At 39.2% G+C, this 27,331-nt stretch overlaps 1 protein-coding gene across 1 annotated transcript in view; it reads right to left on the bottom strand.

The window, feature by feature from the left end:
• The window catches only part of ercc2 (excision repair cross-complementation group 2), a 121,382-nt gene that overhangs the window by 82,842 nt on the left and 11,209 nt on the right, over positions 1–27,331 (bottom strand). Inside the window, exons 2-9 of the mRNA XM_062552363.1 lie at positions 20,700–20,799; positions 20,548–20,625; positions 20,400–20,462; positions 20,196–20,309; positions 19,986–20,102; positions 18,618–18,734; positions 4,038–4,161; positions 3,839–3,935 (exon numbers count right to left, since the gene is read on the bottom strand). Coding sequence (XP_062408347.1) covers positions 3,839–3,935; positions 4,038–4,161; positions 18,618–18,734; positions 19,986–20,102; positions 20,196–20,309; positions 20,400–20,462; positions 20,548–20,625; positions 20,700–20,799 — 810 coding nt within the window. The remainder of the gene's footprint in view (positions 1–3,838; positions 3,936–4,037; positions 4,162–18,617; positions 18,735–19,985; positions 20,103–20,195; positions 20,310–20,399; positions 20,463–20,547; positions 20,626–20,699; positions 20,800–27,331) is intronic.

Here is a 27,331-nt window from a genome sequence, read left to right as displayed (position 1 = left end):
ACTAGATTCTGTAGAAGGCTCAAATTTTGCAGGCTGGTGCATAAATAGGAAAAGCATGCAGTAAAATCACCACGAGTAGTCTGGATGATCCTGCATGGTCATAGCAGTCCCTCAAAGTTGATCAAAATTTTATTGGAGTTCTTGGCTGGGCTCTGTTTAGGCTTACGGAAGACATATTTTGACTCAACATAGGCTCTTGATTTTTTTCCCTTATTGAGATCAGTAGAAACACTCTCCGAAAAAGCAATGAAGAGAAAAGAAAAACCATCAGGGACTGAACAGCAGATCTCACAAGTTTGAAAAATTATTTTGGATCTCATATTCAGAGCACCCTAACACCTTGTGGGAATATACGAAGATTTTTTAAATATTTTTTTCTTTAATCTGCATTACCTTCTTCTTCTTTAATCTGCATTACCTTCTTTTTAAAAACACCAATTCGACTTGTCTTATGCGAATCTTTCTTTTTCATTGTCCACCCTAAACATGGACAAAATGTACCAATATGTTGGTCAATATGTTTTTTCTCCACCCCTGCAATTTCAGTGATTCAGTGATTTTAGTGGCACCTAGTGGTTAATCTATACAAAACATATCTCTCTATTGACCCATCCCACGTGACGTCAGAGCAAAAGTAAGTGCCATTTTGGACATGAACTACCAGTAGTCTACCACGGCCAACACGTGGAAACAATTAAAAGGATAATCGAAAGGAATAGAACAACAGCGTCCTTTGGTAGCCTCATCAACACATATCTTTGACATGTAATTTGCGAAACTCAACATCAGGCCCATTCTAGTGCTGCATGGACTTGCTGATGGCCTTGTCCACTGGCTCATATTCAGTGAGGTGACGTTTTATGCAAGCATTGAGGCTTTAATCGTCTGCTTCGTGAGCGCAAGTTTGTCTTTATATTTTTCAATATGTGATAGAGATTTCTGGCATGCGTGTTTGTGTTTGCAAGATCAATCGCATGTCCGCGGGCAAAGCTTTCGAGAGCGAACACAATTTGACTAAATTAAGCTCTCCTCTGAACTGAATAGTAGACTAAGATTTCTCACATGCATAAGTGGAATCAAACATGGTCAACTTGTTAATGCTATGTTAATACCAGTGACGAGGCGTAAGGGAGATTTCCGAGGAAGCCAAGTGACGAATACGTATTTATTTGTTTGTTGTTTGTTGTTCACTTATCGAAGTGCGGCGCCGGGTCCTTATTACCACTTCGAACGTGCATTATTTTCCTATAAACGCACGGCGCGTCGTTGATTATCCCTTACACATACTCTAACCTACAGACCATGTAAAACACATTACAGACTGGACGAGGGTCATTGGTAACTGCAACACACACGCACACAAACCTTAGCTGTAATAAGATGGATACATCGCTGGACAGTGAAGGTGTTTTCTGCATTTTATTTTACTCGTTTTTCATTTACGTTTTCTCGTCCATTGCATTCAAACTTCAGTCCACTACATGTCCAAAATGGCAGCCGCTCTTACTAAGGTCACGTGAATGGGAAGGGTCAATAGATCTCAATGGTGCATTTTGCCCTTGTTTAGGGTGGGAAATGAAAAAGAAAGATTTGCATAAGTCAAATTGGTGTTTTTAAAAAGAAGAGGTAATGCAGATTATAGATATAGCCGACTGTAGGGCTCTTTGAACACACGTTATACATCCCTCGATCATCACTGACAAGTGCAGAATTTTTTCGCGATTGCATTCACATCAGTGATGCGCGGGCTGATCCAAATCGAGCGGGCGACCGCGGTCACCCGCGGTCACCCGCGGTTATGGGTCAAGACAAAATATTTTTAATGATATTCGGGTCATGTTTGGTCGGGTCGGTAAAAAAATATGCCGTTCATTTTTTGTCATTTATATCGTAATTGTCTTTAGAAGAGAAAGACATAATTTGCAGCATTTCCACTGAAACGCAAAGTCTATCCCCCACATTTTGTCACGAACATGTAGAAATGCACTTGTTGTTTCTGCGTAGACAGACCCTCGGCTACACTTGACATGCAGTTGTGTTCTGTTGCTTTCTCTGTCTATGATCTGCAGCTTTTTTCTCTAACTGCTGGCCTCCTCGAAAGAAAATTTTGTTTTGGTCCATTGATGAAGACGTTAATAAAGAGTTTCTTAATAATAGCCTATTCTATGCCTGCATTGCATGCTTGGGAGAGGTTCAAGGCATTCATGTGAGGAACGGCTGAAACAAAATTTGTATAGGAAAATCCTTAGGCTAATTGTTCAATGTTGAGTCAAATAGCCTAATTTTTGGATGAATGCTGACACGGAACAAAAAAAAAAGGTAAACTTAATGCATGTTTCCCAAGTTCTGAGCAATTATAGGCTATATATAATTAGGCAATATATATTATTGTTTTACATGCATATGAGATACCAGTTTTGCGTAGCTCAATGACGCTACGACTAAGTTAGACTACTTTTTACAATAAGCGGGTCGGGAAGCGGGTCGGGTCCAGTATTTCAATAATTATTTTTTGCGGTCCGAGTTGCGGTCGGGTTAGTTGTAAACGGCGGGGCGGGGTGGGTCGTTCAGACACGTACCCGCGCATCACTGATTCACATCGCAGCGGTTCTATTAGCCTTATGTGTACAATGTATCATGTGTAACGTGATCATGGGCAATTTATGGTAAAGTAGTGCAAAGCTGTAGTTTAGGAGTGGCGCCCGTGGGCAGTGAGTGTGACAATGACTGACATGCTGTTTCTAAAATGCCAGCAGATAGTGTCACTCGACTTCTCAGGACAAAACAAATTCCGTAACGTTTAATTGGACCTCAACAGTGACGTTCGTCGTTCATTTCACATAATCTGAGCGAATTCACGTTCAAATTCATTATTTACAAATGTGTTGTGTTCAGTTCAACGTTCACAGAAATATGAACGTGTTCTATGAACGCATTCTTTTGAACTCGTTCATGCACAACACTGAACTGCAAGTCGATGCAATTTTAGTGATCAACACAACTTTCAGTCAGATATGGGCTAAAATATGCTTAGATTGATTTATTGAACAATTAGCCCAATACACAAAAAAAGGATGCAAATCAGAGCACATTTTAGCTCTAGTTATGCAAGGATGTCTTTTGAAATTGTAAATAAAATAAATGTATTTTCAAGGAAGATAATAATGTACGAGATAATAGTCGGTCGCATATCAGTACAATTCATACATGGCCGGTAGTTTATGATGGTTAAGGTAAACTTTCGTTTTGCAGGGATGCATTAACCAATCAAATAAGCGCAGCTGGATCAAGATACTTAAAAAAGAGAACAATCCCAGGAAAACCTGAACGTGTGGCAACCCTACCACATGCGCTTGTACCTAGCGTTGTCGTGGACACAAACATCCTGGCTGTCTTCCTAATTTGTGTGTGTTGATGGCTGCAGGAGACGCTGTTATGTATGAACATCAGAAATTTCCAGGAGAAAAAGTTTGAGGACGCTACTGCGCTACTTGATCAATAAAATAGCTTAGCTGCAGAAAAGTTACTTGGTTTTGTAAATAGCGACGTTACCGTCAAGCTACTGAAAAATGTAGTTAAGCTAGTAGCGTCGCTACAAGTAGCGACGCTACTGCCCATCACTGTCTGTAGGACACGCTAGTTCAAGATATGACTCTAAATACATAATTAGCTTTAAGCAAAAATTGCAATGGTATCAATGTAATTTTTTGACTTTCCAAACATAGGGGTATATTTTGCCCTAATCGGAGTCATCTGATACACAAGTGCACAGTTTACATTTGTCACTCCATCAGGATATATCATTAAACATCACTGAAGAAACATTTGAGTAATGTACCTCTGAATTGTGCTTTGCAAAGTGTCCACATTGAGTTGACAGCGATCCAAGGTCCTGCGTGTGATGTTGACACTCATGGAATCAATGCATACACTATCTGACAAAAATAAATCATAACCAATTTACAAATAGCTAAAACAGCAGCTTCAGACATTTCAAATGAATTTCAAAGGTTAGTTGGAGTCATGGTTTTAATTACCAATGTTGTGGGCTTCATCAAAGACAACCACTGAGTTTTTAGCAAGCTCTTTGGAGACCAGGTCTGCAATCTTTGGGTCCAAGAGGTAGTGGTAGCTGTACACTATTATATTTGCATGAAGGATCTGTCAGAGGAATCACAGTGCAATCAGAATCACAGATCACAACAGATAGCAATCCAAAAATACATTTAAAGGAACACTTCACCGTTTTTTCACAGAGCTGCCAACTCTCACGCTTTCGGCGTGTGACACACGATTTTGCCTGTTTACACACGCACTCACGCCATACATCCATTTTCTCACGCAAAACAAAATCTGATCTTGGGCTGAGACTCGTTCGTTCCTTTTAAAACTCCCCAACGGTATATGGCGCTAGGAAGCGCCACTGTACAGCAGGCTAACCCTATTCGTCGCATTGACATCCAAGTTTGCGACAGAAGGAGACACCCGCGGGAGAAAATCACAATCTGGTCAGAGAGGTATGTTGACAATGTCACAAATCATAGGCCTATATCGTTAATTAAGAACTCACTTTCTTAAACTTAAAATCTTGAAAGAAATCAGTTTGTGTGGATGAACTTGATTCCCTAGCCCAGTGGTTTTCAAAGTGGGGGCCGCGGCCCCCTGGGGGGCCGCCAGGGGGCGCTAGGGGGGCCGCAGCAAGTTGGATGAAAATATATTGTACAAGCAAAAAAAAAAAAATCATAAAATATTTCTATTATTGTATGTATTGATATGAAATACCATTATAATAATTTGTTGTACACCGTTTAGGGTTGTAACGATTACAGTGTAAAGGTAAACCATGATAAAAATGTTGACGTTAACAATTACTTTTCAAACCCTATAATTATTATCGCGGTTGATAACCACGGTCTGGAAACCGTGTGTTAAATTGCGTCCAGCGTCATCTGAGCCTGCTTTTGATATAGGCCTGTTAGGCTACTATGAAGCAAAATTGGTACCCTACTGATTCTGTTGTCTATTTGATGGATTTAACCACGATTCGGATTTAGGCTACACTTTTAAAAGGCGGAACATTTTCACCGCAAATGTGCGCTGTGGCTGTCATATAGCCACTTGGCGTCTTTTTACTGTATGTACATATGTACATTCATATTAAATCCATTCTAACGTTATCAGGAGAATACGTAACGTTTTATTTTGAGCACTGGTTGTCACTCATTGGATACATAAAACAGATACCAAACTCAAAGTCATGATAGAAGCACCCAGCCAATTAATGACCAAGGAAAAAGTGAACGGGACAACACACAATACCATGCTACTCCTAAGTCATAGATTTTAACATTGCAAGACACTTATCTTTTCTATGACACCAGAAATATTTTCTTTACCTGGTTCGTTTTTGAACATTCATTTTATGTAATGAAAACATATATCCTTGAACTATGCGTGACTACTTTCCAAAAACCGAATGAAACCTAATTACGTTCACGAACTTTTTAAAGTGACAGGCACTCAATTAGACCTACACACCACCCCTGTGATATCATTAAAGACAAGTGGAATCAATGTGAAGTACTCAAATTACTGAATATTTTTAGCTTTAAGTAATTATGCAGATCTCAAAATACTATAATGTTAACAAAATATATAAAGTTTTTGAATTCAAAATATGAAATAGAAACCAGACAAGCCATTTTCTGTGTGAGTGGAGGGTTGAACAGAGACTGCTGTGCATGATCTGTATCCCGCTTAAGGCAATAAGGTTTTGCCTATATATTTTTGTAATGTAATAAACACTGTCACACTTTTTTTAAAACTATTTCAGCTTGTGTGTGCCTATCAGTGCTTTTTTAACATATGAACACATATTTTTTTTAAAATACCGCGAAACGTCTAAAACCATTGCATCCCTAAATAGTGCAAAGCCTATAAAATAAATAGATTTTCACCTATATAGGCCTATTTTATTAACTTATTTCTACATTTGCCGTATCGTTGATGGGTTAAATACAACATCATGCAAAAGGGGGGCCTTGGCCACAATCTAGTGGTATTTGGGGGGCCTTGTCATGGGAAAGTTTGGGAACCCCTGCCCTAGCCTACATGTTAACTTTAGACTAACTTGTTGCACTTTTGTTGCACTGTTTTGTTGGCTGGAACGTGTGGATAACTTCTGGAGAGAGCTAAATCATAGTGCTCACTAAAATCATTAATGAACATTGCAAGACACTCATCTCTTAAATGATCCCTGAAAGATTTTCTTCGACTTGTTAGTGTTTTGAACATGTATTTTATCTAATGACACAAAAAGCAAAATTAATTGCATCCATATATCCTTGTATGCAACTTTTATTTCACTCGCGAAAAACCGTGAGATAGAAAGCTACCTCACGTATTTCTTAAAGCGACAGGCACTCAATTACACACACCACTAATGCACACTCAATTAGACCTATGCCTACACTCCATTTAAAAATAGGCCTATGAGTAAGTGTAATAGTCTTGAAGTCAGTACACAAATGACTAAAACATGTTGGCTACTAATAATTATGCAGATTGTAAAATACTAAACATTATCAACAAAATATGTACAGTTATATGAATTCCAAAATATATGATATAGAGACATATGACTATCATTTTCTGTGTGTGTGGAGGGTCAAGCAGAATCTTAGATGGCCACTGGCGTGAATGATCACACAATATTCAATATTAGGTTACTGATGATTAAATCACCAAATACACTAAAATCGAAAAAGTATCGAAATCACAATTCTTGACTTAGTATCGGGATCGAAACAATAATTTTGGTATCGTGACGAGTGCGGGACAAACTTTTGGTCACCCCCGACAGAATCTCACTCCAAGGTTTTTTGAAAAGTTGCCAGCTCTGTTTTCATATTAACCCTATGAGCCCGACGGACGCAAAGTGCGTCAAAAAACGCATACATTCTTCTTTGTTACATTGCTCCGCGATTATTAGTCACAACGAGATGAGACTTATATCTCACAAAAGAGCAGAACCGGGGCTTTCCAACGAGACTAGACACTTGTCTGTACGATCAAGTATGAAAATAAAATAAAATCATGAAGTTAAATCAAAGTATATCATATTTACAGTCTATATTGCTCTGCGTTCACCCGCGCATCCAGAACTCTTGCTGATTATAAAATTATAAAATCAGACGAAGTGACAAACAAATAATAATGTCATATAGCTTCGGCTACCATTACTCTCGTTTGATTTACTCGTGAAACCGCCATCAGAAAGATATGGCACGCATGTCAGATGAAAGAGGAGAGCTAGAGCTATCCACAGATACCAAATACACCATTCTAGACCATAAAACAGACGAAGTGACAGCAAAATAATAACTTCATTTAGCTCCATTTACCCCATGTTTTTGTGTGGCATAATAGCCTATGTTCATAATCCAACGTTATCATGTGTTTCTCTATGGCAAGTCACGTTCATTATACGGTTTTGAGATCCTAGCAAACTCCTGTATGGTATCCAATTCAAGACTCATACTGCATCCAAATTTGTTTGACAAATAAACACTTTTTTGCCTTTACTTTGTTCATTGCAATGCAGTAAAAAAATATTATAAAGAATCATCATCTGTGCACGTCATGTGTGCAAACAAGTCAGGTCAGATCAGCTAGTGTCACAAATATGGAGCGCAAAAAGTGTCAAAAAGTCATTTCTCAGCACTAAATAAAAATTGCCATTTATTTCTGGAAGGCACACACCACATATTTCAGTAAATTGTTCAGCCCCAGGGTACACCTCCACCATGGTTCTTATATTGCCATTTTCAGGACAACCATGCAAGTCATGTCGAGCTGTCAGCTTGCTGTGGTGAGATACACGTCAAAATGTAAGAATTTGTATAGTATGCTTTTCCAATTTTTATTATTTAAAAATCTAAATCAAATCAATGCAAGTATGTATACATGATATTGTGGCAGATCTGGGGAGCCTAGACTGTGCTGAAAAAAAACCGATATGTATCATGTGTGAATGGCACTTACAATGACCAGGATACATGCTTCTAACTAGAGGTAGTGAAAATGCCCTTAAAACAGCTTAGGGCTCATAGGGTTCTACGTTAATCCCCTAATTAAGACGAGTTGATACATACCTCTCACGTTTCAATGCGTGCACTCACTGGCTCTGGCGCGCGGCGCAACTTTGATAGCACTTAGCTAGCCAAAAGCATTCATTAGGTTCCAAACAGAGATGAAGTTAGAAGCGACCAAACACCTCCATGTTTTTCCCTATTAAAATACAGTGACACTAGTAGTCACACGACCAAGTATGGTGAGACAAAATAAAACGTGGTGCATTTCTAAGCAGGTAAGAGGGATAACTATATTGTGTGGCGCAGTAATATCCTCACTCTTGCACTTTCAGTTTCACTTTGGAGTGAGGATATTACTGCGCAGAGTCTAAGTGCTCCCAATATTATTCCGCCACAAAATATAGTTATCCCTTTTACCTGCTTAGAAATGCACCACATTTTATTTTGTCTCACCATACTTGGTCATGTGACTACTCGTGTAACTGTATTTTTGGACTGTGTGTTTGGATCCTAATGAATGCATTGGGCTAGCTAAGTGCTATCAAAGTTGCGCCGCACGCCAGAGCCAGTGAATGCACACATTGAAGCGTGAGAGGTATGTATCAACTTGTCTTAATTAAAGGAATTATCCGGACCCTCTACTCACTTACGTGGTAGTGAGTAGAGGGTCCCTAGAGCCAAACCGAAGTATCCCCACGTCTTTATGTGGTCGGATAGAGAGTCCAGAATGAATTTAATCGAGTCAGTACCTTTCCGGAAATGTCGCTGCTACAGCTGGGCAACGCTTTGACAACACTTAAATAACATTTCCGGAAAGGTACGGACTCGATTAAATTCATTCTGGACTAACTGCTGTAAATATGTACTTACCGAAGCAATAAATATTTAGGATTGACTTATTGTGACATAATGTTTCTGTAATTACACCAACATGATGGTGCTATGAAGGACTAAATTACATAGTAACTTCTAAGTGTTATGGCACAATTACACAGTGGTCAAAGTTTTTGTAGTAGTTAGTTTGATGGTAGAATGTGACCTTAGATCTGTTATTATGATGAAATAAATTAGGTAATTTCACAATAACTATATGGCATCAGGGCTGTAAAATACTGTTTTGTCTTTTCGAAAGGATTTCAACAACTCCCCACCGTACAGAAAACCTTTCGAAAAGACAAAACAGTATTTTACAGCCCTGATACCATATAGTTATTGTGAAATTACCTAATTTATTTCATCATAACAACAGATAACGGGTCACATATGTGACCCTGTAAAGCGGAACCAGTCGTTTCGGTAAAATTTATTAAATGAAGTTATTGTGCTCACGTGAACGGCCATAAACTAAGCTTTCCAACGATATGTATATCGAGGGTATTACACAAACTATCGCTAAGATAACCGCATCCAAAGTTGACATGGTTCTCCTGTCACGATATGCCAGAAGAGGAGAAATCACCTTTTTAAGCGGCGCGTGCACAACGGAATGACAGAAAATATGTTGAATCTTCGCCGGGTTTAGCAGTCAAAACGTATGTTTTTCCGTGAAATGCGTTCACGATATGAAACTGTAGACTGTATACAGTCGAATTATGCGAAAACGTGAAATTCAACATTTTAACCCGGAAGTTTGTTATTGTTGATTTTCTCAAAAATAACGTTGTGCGCAAAACGACTGATTTCGCTTTGAATAGTCACATATTATGTCACAATAAGTAAATCCTAAATATTTATTGCTTCGGTAAGTACATATTTACAGCAGTTATTACCATTTTATTTTACCCTTAAATCCAAGTTATTTGCATTGTTGTCATATGGTAATTGCATAGCAATTGTCTAGAAATTACACAATAATTATTTGTAATATGTGGTTTAAAAATATTATTACCATTAAATTGCATACATATTACCATAACATTACCCACTTATTACCGATCTGTAATGTAAAGTGTTACCGAAATCCTTTCGAAAAGACAAAACAGTATTTTACAGCCCTGATACCATATAGTTATTGTGAAATTACCTTATATATTTCATCATAATAACAGATAACAGGTCACATTTCACCATCAAACTAACCACTACAAAAACTTTGACCACTATGTAATTGTGCCATAACACTTAAAAGTTATTATGTAATTTAGTCCTTCATAGCACCATCATGAGTATAATTGCAGAAATATTACATCACAGTAAGTAAATTATAAATATTTATTGCTTCGGTAAGTACATATTTACTGCAGTTATTACCATTTTATTTTATCCTTAAATTCAAGTTATTTGAATTGTTGTTGTATGGTAATTGCACAGTAATTGTCTAGAAATTACACATTAATTATTTGTAATATTTGGTTTAAAAATATTATTACCATGAAATTGCATACATATTACCATAACATTACCCACTTATTACCGATTTGTAATGTTAAGTGTTACCCATATTTCTATTGATGATCACCTTGGTTATTGTTTGGGTTTAGGGCACATTCTTTGGTCTTCATTAAAACATTCAAACTAGAAAAGCACTCAGAGAGCGCAGACCTCCGCCTGTATTGTTCTTCCTAGGTTGTCATACATTTGAACCTAAACTATTCAGATCGCCACCACGTAGCCATACCATGCCATTACACCACTAAGCGAAAAACATGAACGGCGAATCCCGACGGTGATACGGATCACTCCCAAATGTAATCGTTTCTTCCTTGGATCCATCCGTAATCCATCCATTACTTTTTGAGCTATCTTGCTAACAAACAGACAAACAAACGCCGGTCCTGGATGAAAACATAACCTCCTTGGTGGAGTTAACAATAGTATCCAAGGTACCTAATATGTGCCACAAAACTGCATGAGGGTAAGGCATCTTCACCATTCCTAGCTCAGCTTTGCTTGCAGTTGTGTTGTGTACAAGAGCAAAATCATGGCAAAAACAAGAAGTTAAGTTTATTTGATTGGTACCAGAGTTTAGTTTTACATTACAGATCGGTAATAAGTGGGTAATATTACGGTAATATATATGCAATTTCATAGTAATAATATTTTTAAACCACATATTGCAAATAATTAATGTGTAATTTCTAGACAATTACTGTGCAATTACCATACAACAACAATGCAAATAACTTGGGTAAGATAAAATGGTAATAACTGCTGTAAATATGTACTTACCAAAGCAAAAAAATATTTAGGATTTACTTATTGTGACATAATATTTCTGTAATTATACCAACATAATGTTGCTATGAAGGACTAAATTACATAGTAACTTCTAAGTGTTAAGGCACAATTACACAGTGGTCAAAGTTTTTGTAGTAGTTAGTTTGATGGTAAAATGTGACCCGTTATCTGTTATTATGATGAAATAAATAAGGTAATTTCACAATAACTATATGGTATCAGGACTGTAAAATACTGTTTTGTCTTTTCGAAAGGATTTCAACAACTCCCCACCGTACAGAAAACCTTTCGAAAAGACAAAACAGCATTTTACAGCCCTGATACCATATAGTTATTGTAAAATTACCTCATTTATGTCATCATAACAACAGATAACAGGTCACATATTATGTTACAATAAGTAAATCCTAAATATTTATTGCTTCGGTAAGTACATATTTACAGCAGTTATTACCATTTTATTTTACCCTTAAATCCACGTTATTTGCATTGTTGACGTATGGTAATTGCACAGTAATTGTCTAGAAATTACACATTAATTATTTGTAATATGTGGTTTAAAAATATTATTACCATTAAATTGCATACATATTACCATAACCTTACCCACTTATTACCGATCTGTAATGTAAAGTGTTACCGGTCAAAACTGCCATCTGCAGACAAAATCAATTATGGTTCATTGCCACATTGCCCGCATTGCGATGCATCGCAGAATCGATTAATCGACACCACTACTATCCACCATAAATAAATGACATTTGTACACATTGATCTATTAATGACCAGAACGTCTTGTTTAAGTGCCTGTTATTTGAATATCTCTCGAACCGATTTTAAACATGGAGTGAGTGCAGTGTCAAGTTTAATGTTTGGATAAGAGATGCAAAAGATATTGTGAACAAAAACGCCTAAGCTTCCTCAAAGATCTGCTCTGCTCTATCCCTTCCTCAGTGTTGCCCTTCCAGTTCAGTTTGTATAGATGTACACTCAGATATTTGTAGTTTTCCACTACCTCCACCTCTTTCTCCATGATGAAGAGGTGTTCAACTTTGTCCTAGTCTACTCCTTTGTCCTAGTCCACTCCTTTGTCTTGGCCACATTATTCACAAGGTTGAGAATGGGCCAATATGTCCACCACCACAGATTTATAATCTGACTGATCAAAAGCAGCAATAGCAGAGACAACCCATTATGACAATCTTTAAATCCATAAAGCAATTGTGGTGGAACGAGGTGGAACGAGAGAGAGAGTATCATTTGTAGTATTGAAAAATTCATGCGAGTTGTTGGTCACATGATGAAATGATTTGTATACGAGATTTTTTAAATAGAGGTTTAACTGAAAAGGGTTTCTATCGACAGGCTCTGTCGGCAGTCCGACATGCTTTTGTCAGACATGCCGCTATTCTGATATGCTGCCAATCCTGGTCCAATTTGCTAACATAGACCTATCTAGTATTTCAAATAATTTGTTTTTGTTACTGCAACTTAAAAAAACTGGACCTTATAAGCGTAAGCTTGTATCCATCTCCATTCGGTAGGCTACAGTGGGTACGGGTTGAGAATGCACCTTCTCCCGCGGGACTCCCGAAGAGATCCCGCAGGCCGTCAAGCCGATTTTTTTCGAGGCTAAGGCAATGTACCCAAACAACCACCAGGTGGCAGAAAGTTTCATCCCGCATTTCAAAATGATGAAGACCGCATCCGTCAATAGTCGACTCGTTAATCTCATTTAATCATTACAATGAAGGTGATGACTGGCGAAATTATTCAAACGACGTTTCAATGAACCATTGTTGAAATGAATGAAAATGGTTATAGAAAATCGCCTACAACCTAACGCCGACACAGCTGATTCTTTGATTGATTCTAAGCTGTTTTGATGTAGGGGATGGGTAAACTGGCGCGCTACAAACATGTTACCAATCAAATGTAATATTAGTAGGACTAGCCTACTCAGACACTTTAGTCATAGGCAACGTTGCCATGTTAATTTGGGCTAGAAGTGCTTGCTTGTGGTGGCGCTCCTGTCCGCTGCTTCTCCCGAATTGTGTGGCAAATTTGTCAGCAATCAGCTTAAATGTCAAATCATATTTATTTCTCTTTGTCGCCATGGTATTGGGGGAAACGCGGAGAAACGAGACGGTCAGTCCTCGTATTTTTTCTTCGCGTTTCGTTATAAGAAACATATAGGTAATAGTTAGTCTTCTTCCGTATTGAACAGATAGGCTACGGGACGCTCTTTGTTCCGTATTTTAAGGAACTACTCAATGCACACACACTACAATGAAAAACACACAAATCGCTAAACATATAGCCTACAACCAAATGACACTTTAATGCAGCGTTTCTCAAACTATGGGCCGCGAAACGTGGAGACTGCTGCTGGTCCGCGAGACATGGAGTGAAATTAGGTCCGGTGATCTGATAATTTGCTGCGCAATTGACCAAGCAACCGCGGACCGACAGAAAAAGAAAGCAAACGTTGCTGCTATCGGGAGGAAATGCTTGCTAATTTTATGTGTTTAAACATAGAGCCATACAATTAGGTGTGTCTGTTATGATAATTTTCGAGCATAACTGCTTGTCCATAGCTCAGTGACAGGTGTTAATAGCCTTGCCATAAGCACTACTGTGGAATGCAGGTGCTTCTTTTATTATGCGGTTAGAGCATAAGTGCTTACTCATATAGACCAGGGGTCTTCAACCTTTTTCAGCCCAAGGACCCCTTGGCTGTGAGAGACTGACCTGGCACACCTCAAATCATGCCTATCATTTGAACCGTCAGTCATTAGTGCCTACATGCATGCACGTACGCGCACGCACACACACGAACGCACACATTCTAAACATAAGTTATTATTAACCGGGGGGCAACTGCTTTATACAACTCGTTTCTGATAATTCTTTACATAGTGTTGCATAAACTCGCCCTATAATAGAATGAATGTCACAAGGGTCAACTAAGGTGGATATGTAAGGGATAATCAACGACGCACCGTGCGTTTCAAATAATGCACGTTTTAAGTGTTAATAAGGTCCCGACGCCGCAGGCATTATTGCAGTGCATTATTTTCCTATAAACGCACGGCGCGGAGTTGATTATCCCGTTTATACCACTGCTACTATCATTTTCGTTTATATTGCCGCTGTCTTAGATACAACGTTGCTGTGTTTACCGTTACATTCACATTGGCGAATTAATATTCAAGTGTGAGAAGCTCCGCTTTAACCCTCTCTGGTGGTATAAATTCAGCTAAATTCAGGCAAAGCTTCATTTGCTCAACCTGATACAGACAGAGAGCCTCTGCATCTTGTGTAAATATAACTTGTCTTACACAAGGAAACACAAACACACAAGATTATCGTTATCGTTTCATTTTGATGGTATGACATCGCGGAGAACGTTGGATTAATGAATTCACGCAGAACGCCTTGACCCCCGGTTGAAGACCCATGATATAGACTATAACTCAGGGACAGGTGCAAAACCACCAACTGGGATGGATCGAAGGGCAAGCAAGCACTGCCACACAACGTGAAGGCCTTTGTGTTGTCAACACTAAACAGAAAGTTCCCTACGATGGGGAGAAGTGGCCGCAAGGACTGCATCGATAAGATCAACGAATGCCTTCGCAAGCCCCGAAACCCCGGTGATACATTTTCTTTCCTTTAATTCAATAAAAAAATGTTTATCTGAAGAACTTTTCCGAGGTTGTCTTGTCTACCAAATCCTAAACTTAAATAGCGTAAACATTTTATCTTATGAAAAAACTCTTAGGGGGAACAGTTAGGCAGCCCTTCCTCCATATCGTAGTAGGCCTATAGGCAATTTATTAGAGGGGTCAAAAAAACTCATAAAGTAGGCTAGCCTGCTACTTTTTCCAGACTAAATGTGTCACTTTAGTGATTGGCTCTTTCAAATGCAAATGAGGTGGATGGGCTTTTGAATGGGCCTGCTGCAGGTGAGAGGACAAATCCTAAGAATTTGTTGTTTTTACAAAGTGCCATTATCATTGGCATATTCTCTTAAAACAATACATAAGTTTAGAGCGAACGTTTCAACTATGTTTGCCATGGTAGACAAAAACACTCAAATAAAACAATAGCCTAAAAAATAACTGTAGTGCGTAATGGACACGGCTCTAATTTTCGAGGTTCGCCATTTGGTAAAAAGCCAGGTCTATATATATATATATAGAGAGAGAGAGAGAGTGAGAGAGAGAGAGAGATTCATGCATTCTGCATTACCGTGACCCTATACCTTGGATGTTTTTTTTCTCATTGGAATACAGCAGGACAGGATGCCTTTTATCTATCAAACGCAAAAGCTGAGATTGTTGGAAGGACTAGGCTACTCAACAAACTTGTTTTTCGTTTCTGGGAGATCTCGTTATCGTTTTGGATTGTCGGATTTTATACTTATTGTATATATAGGATGAACAAAGTCCATGGATTTGCTATATTAAATCCAGTAGCCTAATAATTAGGCTTTGTGCCACGTCCGATTTCGCAAGTGGTGTAGTAGGCCTAGGCTACATTTAAAAATCGACAGCCGTATGTGAGATCCATCTCATGAAGAGCAATTGTCTTGTGCGATCATGCCCCCTCCCCCACACTCGTCTAACCAGTTCACTACATTATAGCCTACCTATATGTGGCACTGAGGACGACTGCCTCTCCCTCTTCTCTCTCGACAGACACCTGAGCCCGACACTATGTCAATGTAAAAATGTGCGTGAGTGTGCGCTGAACCACGAATTCACATAGGCTATTAACTTTTCTTTTCAGCAGACATCGCAAACATAAAAAAAATCGCAAAACAGAAAATCTTTAATTTTTTAATTTTTTCTCTTCATAAGTTCCGGGGAGGTTCTTCGAGTGGGTTTCGAACCCCGATCGCTGGCGTAGGCTACCTTGCACATGCTCCAACCAGTTGCGCCACAGCTCGATTGTTAACACCGTTATGCTTTATTCGTGACATGGACTTGAAACGCCGATCAAAAGTTCTGACATGTTAAACTGACGTTAGTTATTAATTCACCACATGATAAAATGCTGTCATATAGCTTGACGCCCAGCAGCCTATGGTAGTCTATGCCTATCTCTGAATCAACATGAACATGCATACGATACATACGTTGCTAGAAACTTATATTGCGGAGCTAGGCCTCCTAGTCGATGGTTACAATGAATCACCCTCACTGCCCTATCGCATATCTGACCATCCATTGTTACAATGTTACAAAATGCGCGATCTTCTCCATGCATGTAGCCTACGGTTATAAGTAAAGTGACAAGCATAGGCATGTATTAAAGAGATTTCTGTTAAATACATTTTATTTTCAGTCGTCAAAAGTGGTGGGGACAAAATCTGTGATAACAAGTGCTGGGTACATGTAGGCTACCCAGCGTCGCCGGTTAAAATGAACATGCCTCCGTTTTAAAATAGCCTATACACGGAAATGCGGTCTTGTAGGCTAACCGTAATGAATTCATGAATTAATCTAAGGTTGCCTTTCGAGTATTTCAGGTTGAATTGAAGGCTATTTCCTTCTGATAGGCCTATAGGCGATTTTCTAAAACCATTTTCATTCATTTCAACAATGGTTTATTGAAACGTCGTTTGATTAATTTCGCCAGTCATCACTTTCATTTTAATGATTAAATGAGACGGATATGAGGAGCATTTCTCTCCCCCTCCATTGACCAAAACGTTGCTCTGGCATCTCTGATGGACTGACTGAGTTATAGGCTACGTCGAGTGAGAGAGCTGTGAGGTAGGCTGTAAACATTCAAAAACTCTGCAACTGCAATCTAACATGCCGAGCGCCATGTCTCTTTTCTCCGCTTGTCACCAGCGCGGTGTCCTCGGGTTTTTCCATGAGCCGAACCTTCATATTATTAGGGCGGTCTATGTTGCCCCCTTGCGGTTGCAGTTTTCCCGATGCTTCGGGAGTCCCGATGTGCGGGAAAGAAAGGAGCATTCTCAACCCGTACCATCTGTATATTCACCAGACCCATGATGCTGGACACGGAACTGTGTTCTGTTACCTTGGCATATGCTTGCATTTCTCTGTGTATTATCTGCAGTGTTAGGTCCTCCTCTCCGATGAGATTGCTAGTCTGCGGAGCAGCGAAGTTACAGGCGATGCCCTTCTGTCACATCTGATAATGTGAGGCACAAATGAATGATTGACTTGAACCGGTGGTCATGTGTGGTCAAATAAAGAGGCATAGCCTGCAATTGGGGTAGTAGGGTAATGTGAGCGCTGATTCAATGTGTGCGCGTCTGCGCAAGTGAAACTGAACGTTATAGACACCATTCTCAACAACTTGTCTGTTCAATCTGAACCAGCAGCAGAACTGGGATTAAGATCCACCGGATGTTTCCCTTATCTACCCGTTTTTGTAAAATTTTTTGGTGTGCTTTTTTTAATGTAAACAATGTACCGTGGCTCAAAAAAGGTTGAACACTTGATGTACTTTGCTCACTGAATGTTTAGACAGTTCCGTGTAATAGCCTACTATATAAATTGGTGTTATTCCTATTTATAATTTGCGTTTTCTCAGAAGATAACATTACGTTAATTCTAAACTGCAGTGCGATCCAGAGCTCACAGGAGACGAACATGGATCTCCCACGTTGCGGTCTGTGTTGCTATCTACTGAGCTGTCTTCATCCACGATGTAGACTACTGATAGTGATAGACTTATACTCTTAGCTAACAAACTGGCGGTTGTATGTGTTCACTGCACAAAGATTATGAAAATAAAGCATAACTTTTGCATTTAAAACTTAATTTGAACAGATATTAGAGCTGAAACCGTTCTCTTCTGCTGACGAAATAACGAATGTCCTCCAAGGGGGAAAAGTGTGAGATTTCGCCAATTTGGTTTTACTTATTTTGAGTAGGCCTAAACTATTCGCCAAAGGCCATCATCTCTGGGCCCAGCTTGATAAAGACGAAAGTAGGCTCTGATTTAGCCTAGTCTACTGTATGACTTCAACAAGGTGATATTTAGCATTATTCTGTAGCTTACAGTAGGCTACAGTATCAATCACACCGCCGCAATGCTACAGTGGACTGTACTGCCACCTTGTGGCAATAAGTTGTAATACATTTCACGCAGCTGCATGAATTAGGGAACGCGTGAATGAAACAGCCATCACAATGTAACGCCTACTGTATAGTGTGAATGGCACTAACAATGACCAGGACAAATGCTTTTAACTAAAGGTAGTGAGAATGGCCTTAAAATAGTGTGGGGTTCATAGGGTTAATTCTGTCTAAATAGTATAAAAGTATGGAGATAGTATGGAGCAGTATCAATGACACTTACTGAGTATCTTGCCAGGTAGTAGGGACACCATCCCTTTCTGCGCCCATAATCCTTCAGATCATCCAGGTTGTATACACCAGGTGAAACTGGCACTTGCCTTCCCACTGCATCAAACTCCTGAAACATTCAGACAGGAGGATTAAAATAATATTCTTGTTCGAGTTTGAGATTTCTAGAGGGGTATTTCACAAAACCTAAATAAGGGATTAAGCTTGAATTGTTTGGCTATTCTGGCTGAATTTAGCCTTGACTTAGTTTCACAAAAGAGCTGGCACGTGAGCTATATAAGCTACCATGGGAAATTATTCTGTGAGGCTAATCTGATCCCCTACCAGGCTAACAGCCAGGCTTAGTTCATATAGTTTTATTAGTTCAGCCTGCTGTCACTTTGATCAGACCGCCGTGTGATTTTATTAGCTTAATTTATGTATACTACTTGCTTCTGTTTACTACTTTATTTGCTCGCAAAACACCACAGATAGTCTATATAAGGCCATGGGATAATAATTTTAGTTGTGATAGCCTAGTTATTTTACAATTATTAACGTTATTGCTTGCTTCTTTGATGATGGACGTTTACAGCAGTAGTTGATTGAAAATGGAGGGCAAATGTCCAAGGTACTCTGTGTTTCTAGACAGTGGCGTGCTATTCTTAATTAAGTCGCGTCCCTAGATGAGGAAGCACTCACATGTGGGTGCACAAGTAATTGTGCATTCACTTGGTCAACTATGCCTACTCTTGCCATTTTGCAGAAACAGCGATGTTTCCCCACTCAAAAACAGAAAAGTCTTCTGTTCATTTTTGGTCTGTATTGAAAGCTGTTGAACATTTTCTGTGACTTTTTATTCAAATTGTGGGATTCCTTTGAGGAATAATAAGAATGTGCACGCATCCTGAATGACTTACACCTGGCTTGGCCTAGTCGCTCCTACTCATCCTCAGGGCTCCAGATGAACTTTTTCATGTCAGGTGTCCATTGAGCGCACACGAGAGAGGGAGAGCAAGAGAACGCGGGCCAAGGAGAGGAGGTTTACCTCTTTACAGTTTGGTAAAGTTGCATGCATAGTCTACAAAGAAATGTATGCGTTCACTCGAGCATCGTCAGGTGCACCAGTGCAACCTAGAATTGTTTTCAGGCGCACTCTTACGAATTTTGGGCGCATGTGCGTACAAATTGGTCGCACTCTGGAGCCCTGATCCTGGATTGGCGTTAATGAAATGTGTTGAACTAGTATGACCAGACAACACTAGTTCAAGCCTCAATTTCTCTCCTATCTTTCTTAGTTTTGCTTTTGTGAAATACCCCCTTGTGGTATTTTTGGTCATGATAAACAACATGGGCACTAATGCTTGTTTTTGCACTTTACTTCATAGAAGCAGCAGGATGGTAGGCTGGGGTTACTATGGCGTTGTGCTCGAATATACGAAGCAGTCAGACTGTGACACTTCCCATCCACCTCCTTCCCAAAACGCAGTGAACTGACCTGAACGAACACATGAACATATATTGCAAACATGCAGTTAATCCATATAGTATTTTCTTCACATAACAAAACAGAACAGTTGTGAATGCACACCTCTGGATGAATACACAGGTTTTTTCGGGAAGAGAGAGCCAGTGCTAAGAAGTTGTTTTCCTTGCCGGTCTCTTTAACATAAAATTCAATAAGTTTCCTCAATTCCTCCACAACCTGACAAAAAGAGGTAAGAAACATTACAACATTAAAGGATTATCAGTGGTATTTTGATGTGTCCTGGTAGTAAAGATAAACACTTCTCACCTTCTCTATCTCAGGAACTGTCCGTGAACAATAAATGAGTTTGGTTACCTCCAGGGGATGAACCTGTATAACAAAAACAATATTGTTCGCAAAAAACAGTAACACCTCCTAATTGGATGTCAATAAGTGCATGGGTATGGTTACTCACTCGCTGATATGCAACAATTAGGGACAGAAGAGAAACAGTTTTTCCCGTCCCTGATGGCATCTCCAGAACACCATGTCCCTACAAAGAAGTTTTTGTATGTAACACATGACAAGCTGTTTCCCATAATAGGAGCTTAAAACAGTATTCCTTACCTTAGCATCAAGTGTTCTCTTGAGTTCCAGCATATAAGAATACTGTTCAGGGTAAATGTAGTCATACGGAAAGTAAACCAACAGTCCTTCAATATTTAACCTTGAGGAGATAACAATAAGGATTAAATATATTCAATATTGCCAGAGCATCACTTTGAACAACAGAAACTATAAGACTATAACTATACTATACTATAAGATATAACATGAAATATTACTATAAAGCTAAATATTACAACAATACAATTAAAATCATGTAATTGGACTGAAGCTTTCAAGATGCGTTCATAATCAGCTTTAAAGAGGATCCAAGCTGTGCAAAGTGTACCAAATAGGGATGTTCTGTGTCAAATCAGGTAAAGCTGTTGCTGCATCATCTTAGATTTGGTTCAAACCTGGTCTATATCATTCCTCGAGCGCCGCTGTTGAGCAGACAGCTCACTGCTCCGGGTTAGTGCTTCCCTACTGTGTGCTGTCTATGTTTCTCTAATTCACGGATTGGGATAAATGCAGAGACCAAATTTCCCTCACGGGATCAAAAGAGGATACATACTTATTAGGGCTGGGATAAACGATTATTTTTTAAACGATTAATCTAGCGATTATTTTTACGATGCATCGATTAATCTAACGATCGATTCGATTTCGATTCGATTCGATTATCGATTATCTCCCCACTAATTGACTAATTGCAATATATACATGTTGATTTACATATCTGAATGAAATAAAACAATGTATGATTATTGCTCTTAAAATTCCAAAATGAAAGACTATGCAAGTGCAAAGTAATGCATTCTAAGTCAGAGGTAGCATTCAATAAAACCTTGAAGCCTTGAAAACACTGGGAGTGTTGTCAAATTGAAGGGGACAAGATCCCAACTGTCATCAATAAAATGACAAGTTAAGTAGGCTTATTTTAAGTCTTTGGGACTTTGGGGCCATAGGGCCCACCTACACATACTGTATACCCCCATCAAATCATCATTATGATGATCATTATTATAATTATTATTATGCTGTATTAAGTGTAGCCTACTTTCACTTCAAAGCAGTCAATGTTTTAAATGCTAACATTGTTCACAAAAAGTTTGTGAAAAAATCAGAGACCTGCTTTAGTAATGTAAGATACAGTATAATTACAATAGCTTTTGCATGGTTGCATGATAAATACAGTACTTCTGAAAACAACAGCAATAATATGGGTGCTATTGTTTTGGGATGTTTCCCTCATGCAAGCATCAAACTCTGGTAGGCAAATGGAGACAAAATTTACATGCTTTTTAATGAAATTCCATTTGAATCTCTGAATGTAAGGATTCAGGAAACACGTACCAACTTTAGTCTATATTATGACCGAGCAGATAGGCATAAATCACTGATCTGGAGATTTTTAGATGAAAGACTAAGGCTACAATCTTTTGACCATATAAATTTGACTGAACTATACTCTGCTCTGTATCAAGAATCCACATTGTTCTATTAAATGTCGTTAAATAATTAAACAGCAGGTTGAACGGAACTTGCCACCAACGTTATCGATCAGTTTCAGTTTCTGTCGCGCAAACACGCACATGCATGCATTCAATGAACGCTTAACCAACACTTAATTGTGTTGCTGTATGTTTATTCACATCGAATTAGCAAGTATTTCCTCCTGATTGCTGAAACTTTTGTTTTCTTTTTCTGTCGGGCCGCGGTTGCTTCATCAATTGCGCAGCAAATTATCAGGTGAAGCACCGAGCCTAATTTCACTCCACGCCTCACAGACCAGCAGTCTCTCTACATTGCGGACCGGTGCAGCTCCGTCCGCGGCCCATAGTTAGAGAAACGCAGTAGAGGAACGAGTGCGTGCTGCAGTGCCTTGCACTTTTGAAATTCTGAGGAGTCACTCACGTTGCCGCCCACCTTGTTTTGATTTTGACGACGTGTCGATTCACATATTTTGAACCGACGTATTTTTTGCGTCGAACTAATCGGTTAAGTCGATGCGTTGTCCCAGCCCTAGACAAGATCCCAACTGTCATCAATAAAATGACAAGTTAAGTAGGCTTATTTTAAGTCTTTGGGACTTTGGGGCCATAGGGCCCACCTACACATACTGTATACCCCCATCAAATCATCATTATGATGATCATTATTATAATTATTATTATGCTGTATTAAGTGTAGCCTACTTTCACTTCAAAGCAGTCAATGTTTTAAATGCTAACATTGTTCACAAAAAGTTTGTGAAAAAATCAGAGACCTGCTTTAGTAATGTAAGATACAGTATAATTACAATAGCTTTTGCATGGTTGCATGATAAATACAGTACTTCTGAAAACAACAGCAATAATATGGGTGCTATTGTTTTGGGATGTTTCCCTCATGCAAGCATCAAACTCTGGTAGGCAAATGGAGACAAAATTTACATGCTTTTTAATGAAATTCCATTTGAATCTCTGAATGTAAGGATTCAGGAAACACGTACCAACTTTAGTCTATATTATGACCGAGCAGATAGGCATAAATCACTGATCTGGAGATTTTTAGATGAAAGACTAAGGCTACAATCTTTTGACCATATAAATTTGACTGAACTATACTCTGCTCTGTATCAAGAATCCACGTTGTTCTATTAAATGTCGTTAAATAATTAAACAGCAGGTTGAACGGAACTTGCCACCAACGTTATCGATCAGTTTCAGTTTCTGTCGCGCAAACACGCACATGCATGCATTCAATGAACGCTTAACCAACACTTAATTGTGTTGCTGTATGTTTATTCACATCGAATTAGCAAGTATTTCCTCCTGATTGCTGAAACTTTTGTTTTCTTTTTCTGTCGGGCCGCGGTTGCTTCATCAATTGCGCAGCAAATTATCAGGTGAAGCACCGAGCCTAATTTCACTCCACGCCTCACAGACCAGCAGTCTCTCTACATTGCGGACCGGTGCAGCTCCGTCCGCGGCCCATAGTTAGAGAAACGCAGTAGAGGAACGAGTGCGTGCTGCAGTGCCTTGCACTTTTGAAATTCTGAGGAGTCACTCACGTTGCCGCCCACCTTGTTTTGATTTTGACGACGTGTCGATTCACATATTTTGAACCGACGTATTTTTTGCGTCGAACTAATCGGTTAAGTCGATGCGTTGTCCCAGCCCTAATACTTTTACATTTATACTTATCAAGAATGGGTCCCAAACCTAAGGCCAGTTTCTGCTCAAATCCTATGTTTTCATATTATTTTAAGCCCTTGAAACTTATAGCGTAAAAAACAAAAATCACATTATCTGGGAAGCAATGTTTGGCCATTAATATAATGAAAATTATTATTCATTGGCAGCTCAGACGTTGTAGGATGGAAGACTGTTCGCAGTTTGACTTAACCATTACAAGTTTGTGCAACATGTTCATTGTGCAAAAACAGTGACATGGTACTATCCTCAACCTAGGGGTGTCACGATACCAAAAAATCAGTAGTCGGTGCCAATACCAGTGAAATTACACGATTCTCGATGCCAAATTCGATACTATCGTTAAAAAAAAAGGATTTTCTAAAATCATGTACTTAATGAATTTCTGTATTGAAATATTTGCAGAATACTGAAATATAATTTCTATATCATACAGTGCATAACAGTATCCAATTGCGAGCATATCACATAGGCTTACACATAATTAATTCAATCCCTTTTCTAATGGATAGTAGCCTACTGTATAAAAACCAACAACTTGCATCGCCTTTTTATCGCTCTGCTTTCATATAATGTGAATGATTTTTTTTTACAAGATGCAAAGTCTTTATCTGAAACACACACACATTCTGTAACTATTTATACATTCTATTTACTGAAATTTCTGATCATCATATAACAGCAAACTTTATGCAGATTATAGCCTACTATTCATATTACAACTCCACCTCTTAAATTCAGCCGTCTGGTTGAAGCCTCAAAATATTGTAAACAAAGTAGCAGGCTAATCTTATCATACTCTACTGGTTGGACTGTTCAGTTTCCCCACATGTGTTTAAGTTTCAAGGTAAGCTACTTTTTCTCCTTGGGACAGGCCCTTTTAAGTCTTGGAGTTGAAAAACATTGTTATTGAGATGGTCAGTCAACTTGAATGCAAGTTTTAATGAAATGTCTGCAGCATAGCCTGCTAATGATGCTAACCGGATTTTAAACAGCAATTTAGCTAGCCGTCTTCGATGCGTCATTGCGTTCACGATTGTGAATGTTTTATTTGGATTAAATGTCCATGTCGTGGAGCACGCACGAGAGCGGGCCAAGGAGAATGAGCTTACTTATACTGTTTGGTAAAGTTGCACGTATAGTCTACAAAAGTTGTGGAAGAACTATATCAGAGACACTTACTTAAAAAGACTTTGACTATATGCTTCCACCCGGGCAGCGTCAGGTACGACCACGCTTCGGGGAATGATCTGGTTGGTTTTCATGGAGACAGACGCTGTGTGCACGGAGGGGAGGGGAGAGGCTGTGTGTGTGTGTGTGTGTGTGTGTGTGTGTGTGTGTGTGCATGAGAGACAGACGCGTGAGTGACAGAGAGGGAGAGCAGGGAAAGGAAATTCAGCTTAACGAATGTTGCGTGTTTTTCAATAGCTAATAGTTGAAAAATAGATAAATAAATAAAAAAGTAACGAAACCATATGTGGCGGCCGGTGCTGAATATGTGGCGCATCGCCACAAATTAGTCTATGTGTGGGAAACACTGTATTGCCCCCATCAGTTCCGGAAGAGTCGCAGCACCGATGCTTATGCTGGCGTCGGTGCTTACGGTGCTTCAAAAAAATGGGCATCGCCGGTGTTTTTTCATTTTGGAATCGAGAGGTATCGCAAGTATCGGTTCTCGTGACATCCCTACCTCAACCTTTCCAGCTCGTCATTCTATTGTGACATCAATGGATCCCTACAAAATCATTATTGGCCAGGAGCTCATTTTCGCATCAAACGAGAATGTTCCGAAAGTTTTCTTCAGTTAGCCTATTAGCCTGTTTGATGCTCATTGAACTCAATGCAAATCAAACAAGCTAATAGGCTAACTGAACAAAACTGAACAAAACACCATGCCTATCTCTAGGTATGGTGAAGGGTGTGTGATGATGTGGGTCAATTTTAGTTCTAAAGACCAAGGGAACTTTATCAGGACGCATAGTATCCTGGATCCATGAAATAAGTGGCCTTTAAAAATAAAAAACTGCCTAACCCTATGTGTTAAATTCCCATAGGGTTACATAGGGGTGCCAATATTTTTGACCCCAGTATTTTGGGAAAAACATTTATTTATTTATGATACATTATTCATTCACAAAGAAAATTGGTGTGTCCTTAAAGGTTAGATTTTTCCTAATTTTATTACTTAAGCCATTAAAATCAATTTCCAAAAGATGATTTTATATTCCTCTTTTTAGTCAACTTTAGCATGGGGTGCCAACAATTTCAACCATGACTGTAGGTGCTACATAGGCTTGAGATGTTGGAAAATTGCAAAAAAAAACTAATTTTGAGAAAACAGCCTTGAAACACAGCCAATGACATGCAATTCTCAGTCTACACTCTTCTTTGAACTTCCGCGATTGCTTGCGGATACAAAGGAAGTGTCCATATTTGGATGCCATAACGTCATGCAGGAGAAACACAGCTTTCCAACGACACCACACATGATATGTTTTGTATCACGGTCGCGGTAGACAAAAGGTAATGAAATTAAGCCTCTAAATGTGAAAATCGGACTTTGTTGTTGTAGTAGTGTGAAAGAATACATTCTAAGGTGGCAAACCGGAGCAAAATGTTTATTCCTGCCGTGTCTCGCCTTAAGTGCAGTATAACTACTCCTAGACTATGTCGCTGCTTGTTGACAGCGCGTGTGGTTCAGCTGTGGGCACGCAATTAGCGGCAAAGACGGGCGGAGATGAGCGCTGTAACCTGAAGTGACAGCTTAGTAAATTCCACGCAATATGGCAAAGCACAGCGTTCGCTGCATAGAAAAACTCAGTATTAGAGCTTTATCCAGCCCTGACTGTTGGCCTTTGCTAGCTTCATCAAACTTTGCTAACTCAGCTAAGTGATGTTGTTACAAGTCCGTGCGAGTGCATTTGACCGGCATAAAATCGGCATGTCTCTGACTGACCGGCCGGTCGCCGGTCATGGCCGATCACGTGAAAATCGGCCGATTCCGGTCACCAGCCGATCGATCGGTGCATCTCTAGCGATAGGACATGCCCGGTTCACTTCCAAGCTAACGAGTTTTGGCTAAAAACGGTGAACTCGAACTTTCTCAAAATACATCCGAATGACATGATTTTGGTGTCAACTCAACGTATGTACTCCCAATAGTCCGAAAAATTGATCTAAAGTGCATTTCACTCCGGATTATCCCTTTAACATAGAATTCACATGGTATTTTGTAGGGCTGTCCGCAAATAATCGATCAATCGATGGTCGACCAAAAAAAAATTTATTCGACCGAATTCCGTTGGTCGATTGGTCGTAGGAAAAAAAATGCGTCAACTTTTAATTTGAAGGGCGTGAGTCGTTGTGACAAGGAAGACGTGACACGACAAGAACAGAAGGCATCCACTTATTTGACCATGTCTGGAAGACTATCTAAAATATGGGAACATTTCCAAA

The sequence above is a fragment of the Sardina pilchardus genome, chromosome 13, assembly GCF_963854185.1.
Source record: "Sardina pilchardus chromosome 13, fSarPil1.1, whole genome shotgun sequence".
NCBI lineage: Eukaryota > Metazoa > Chordata > Actinopteri > Clupeiformes > Clupeidae > Sardina > Sardina pilchardus.
The sequence above is the reverse complement of the archived record's forward strand: the minus strand, read 5'-3'. Positions and strand labels throughout refer to the sequence as shown.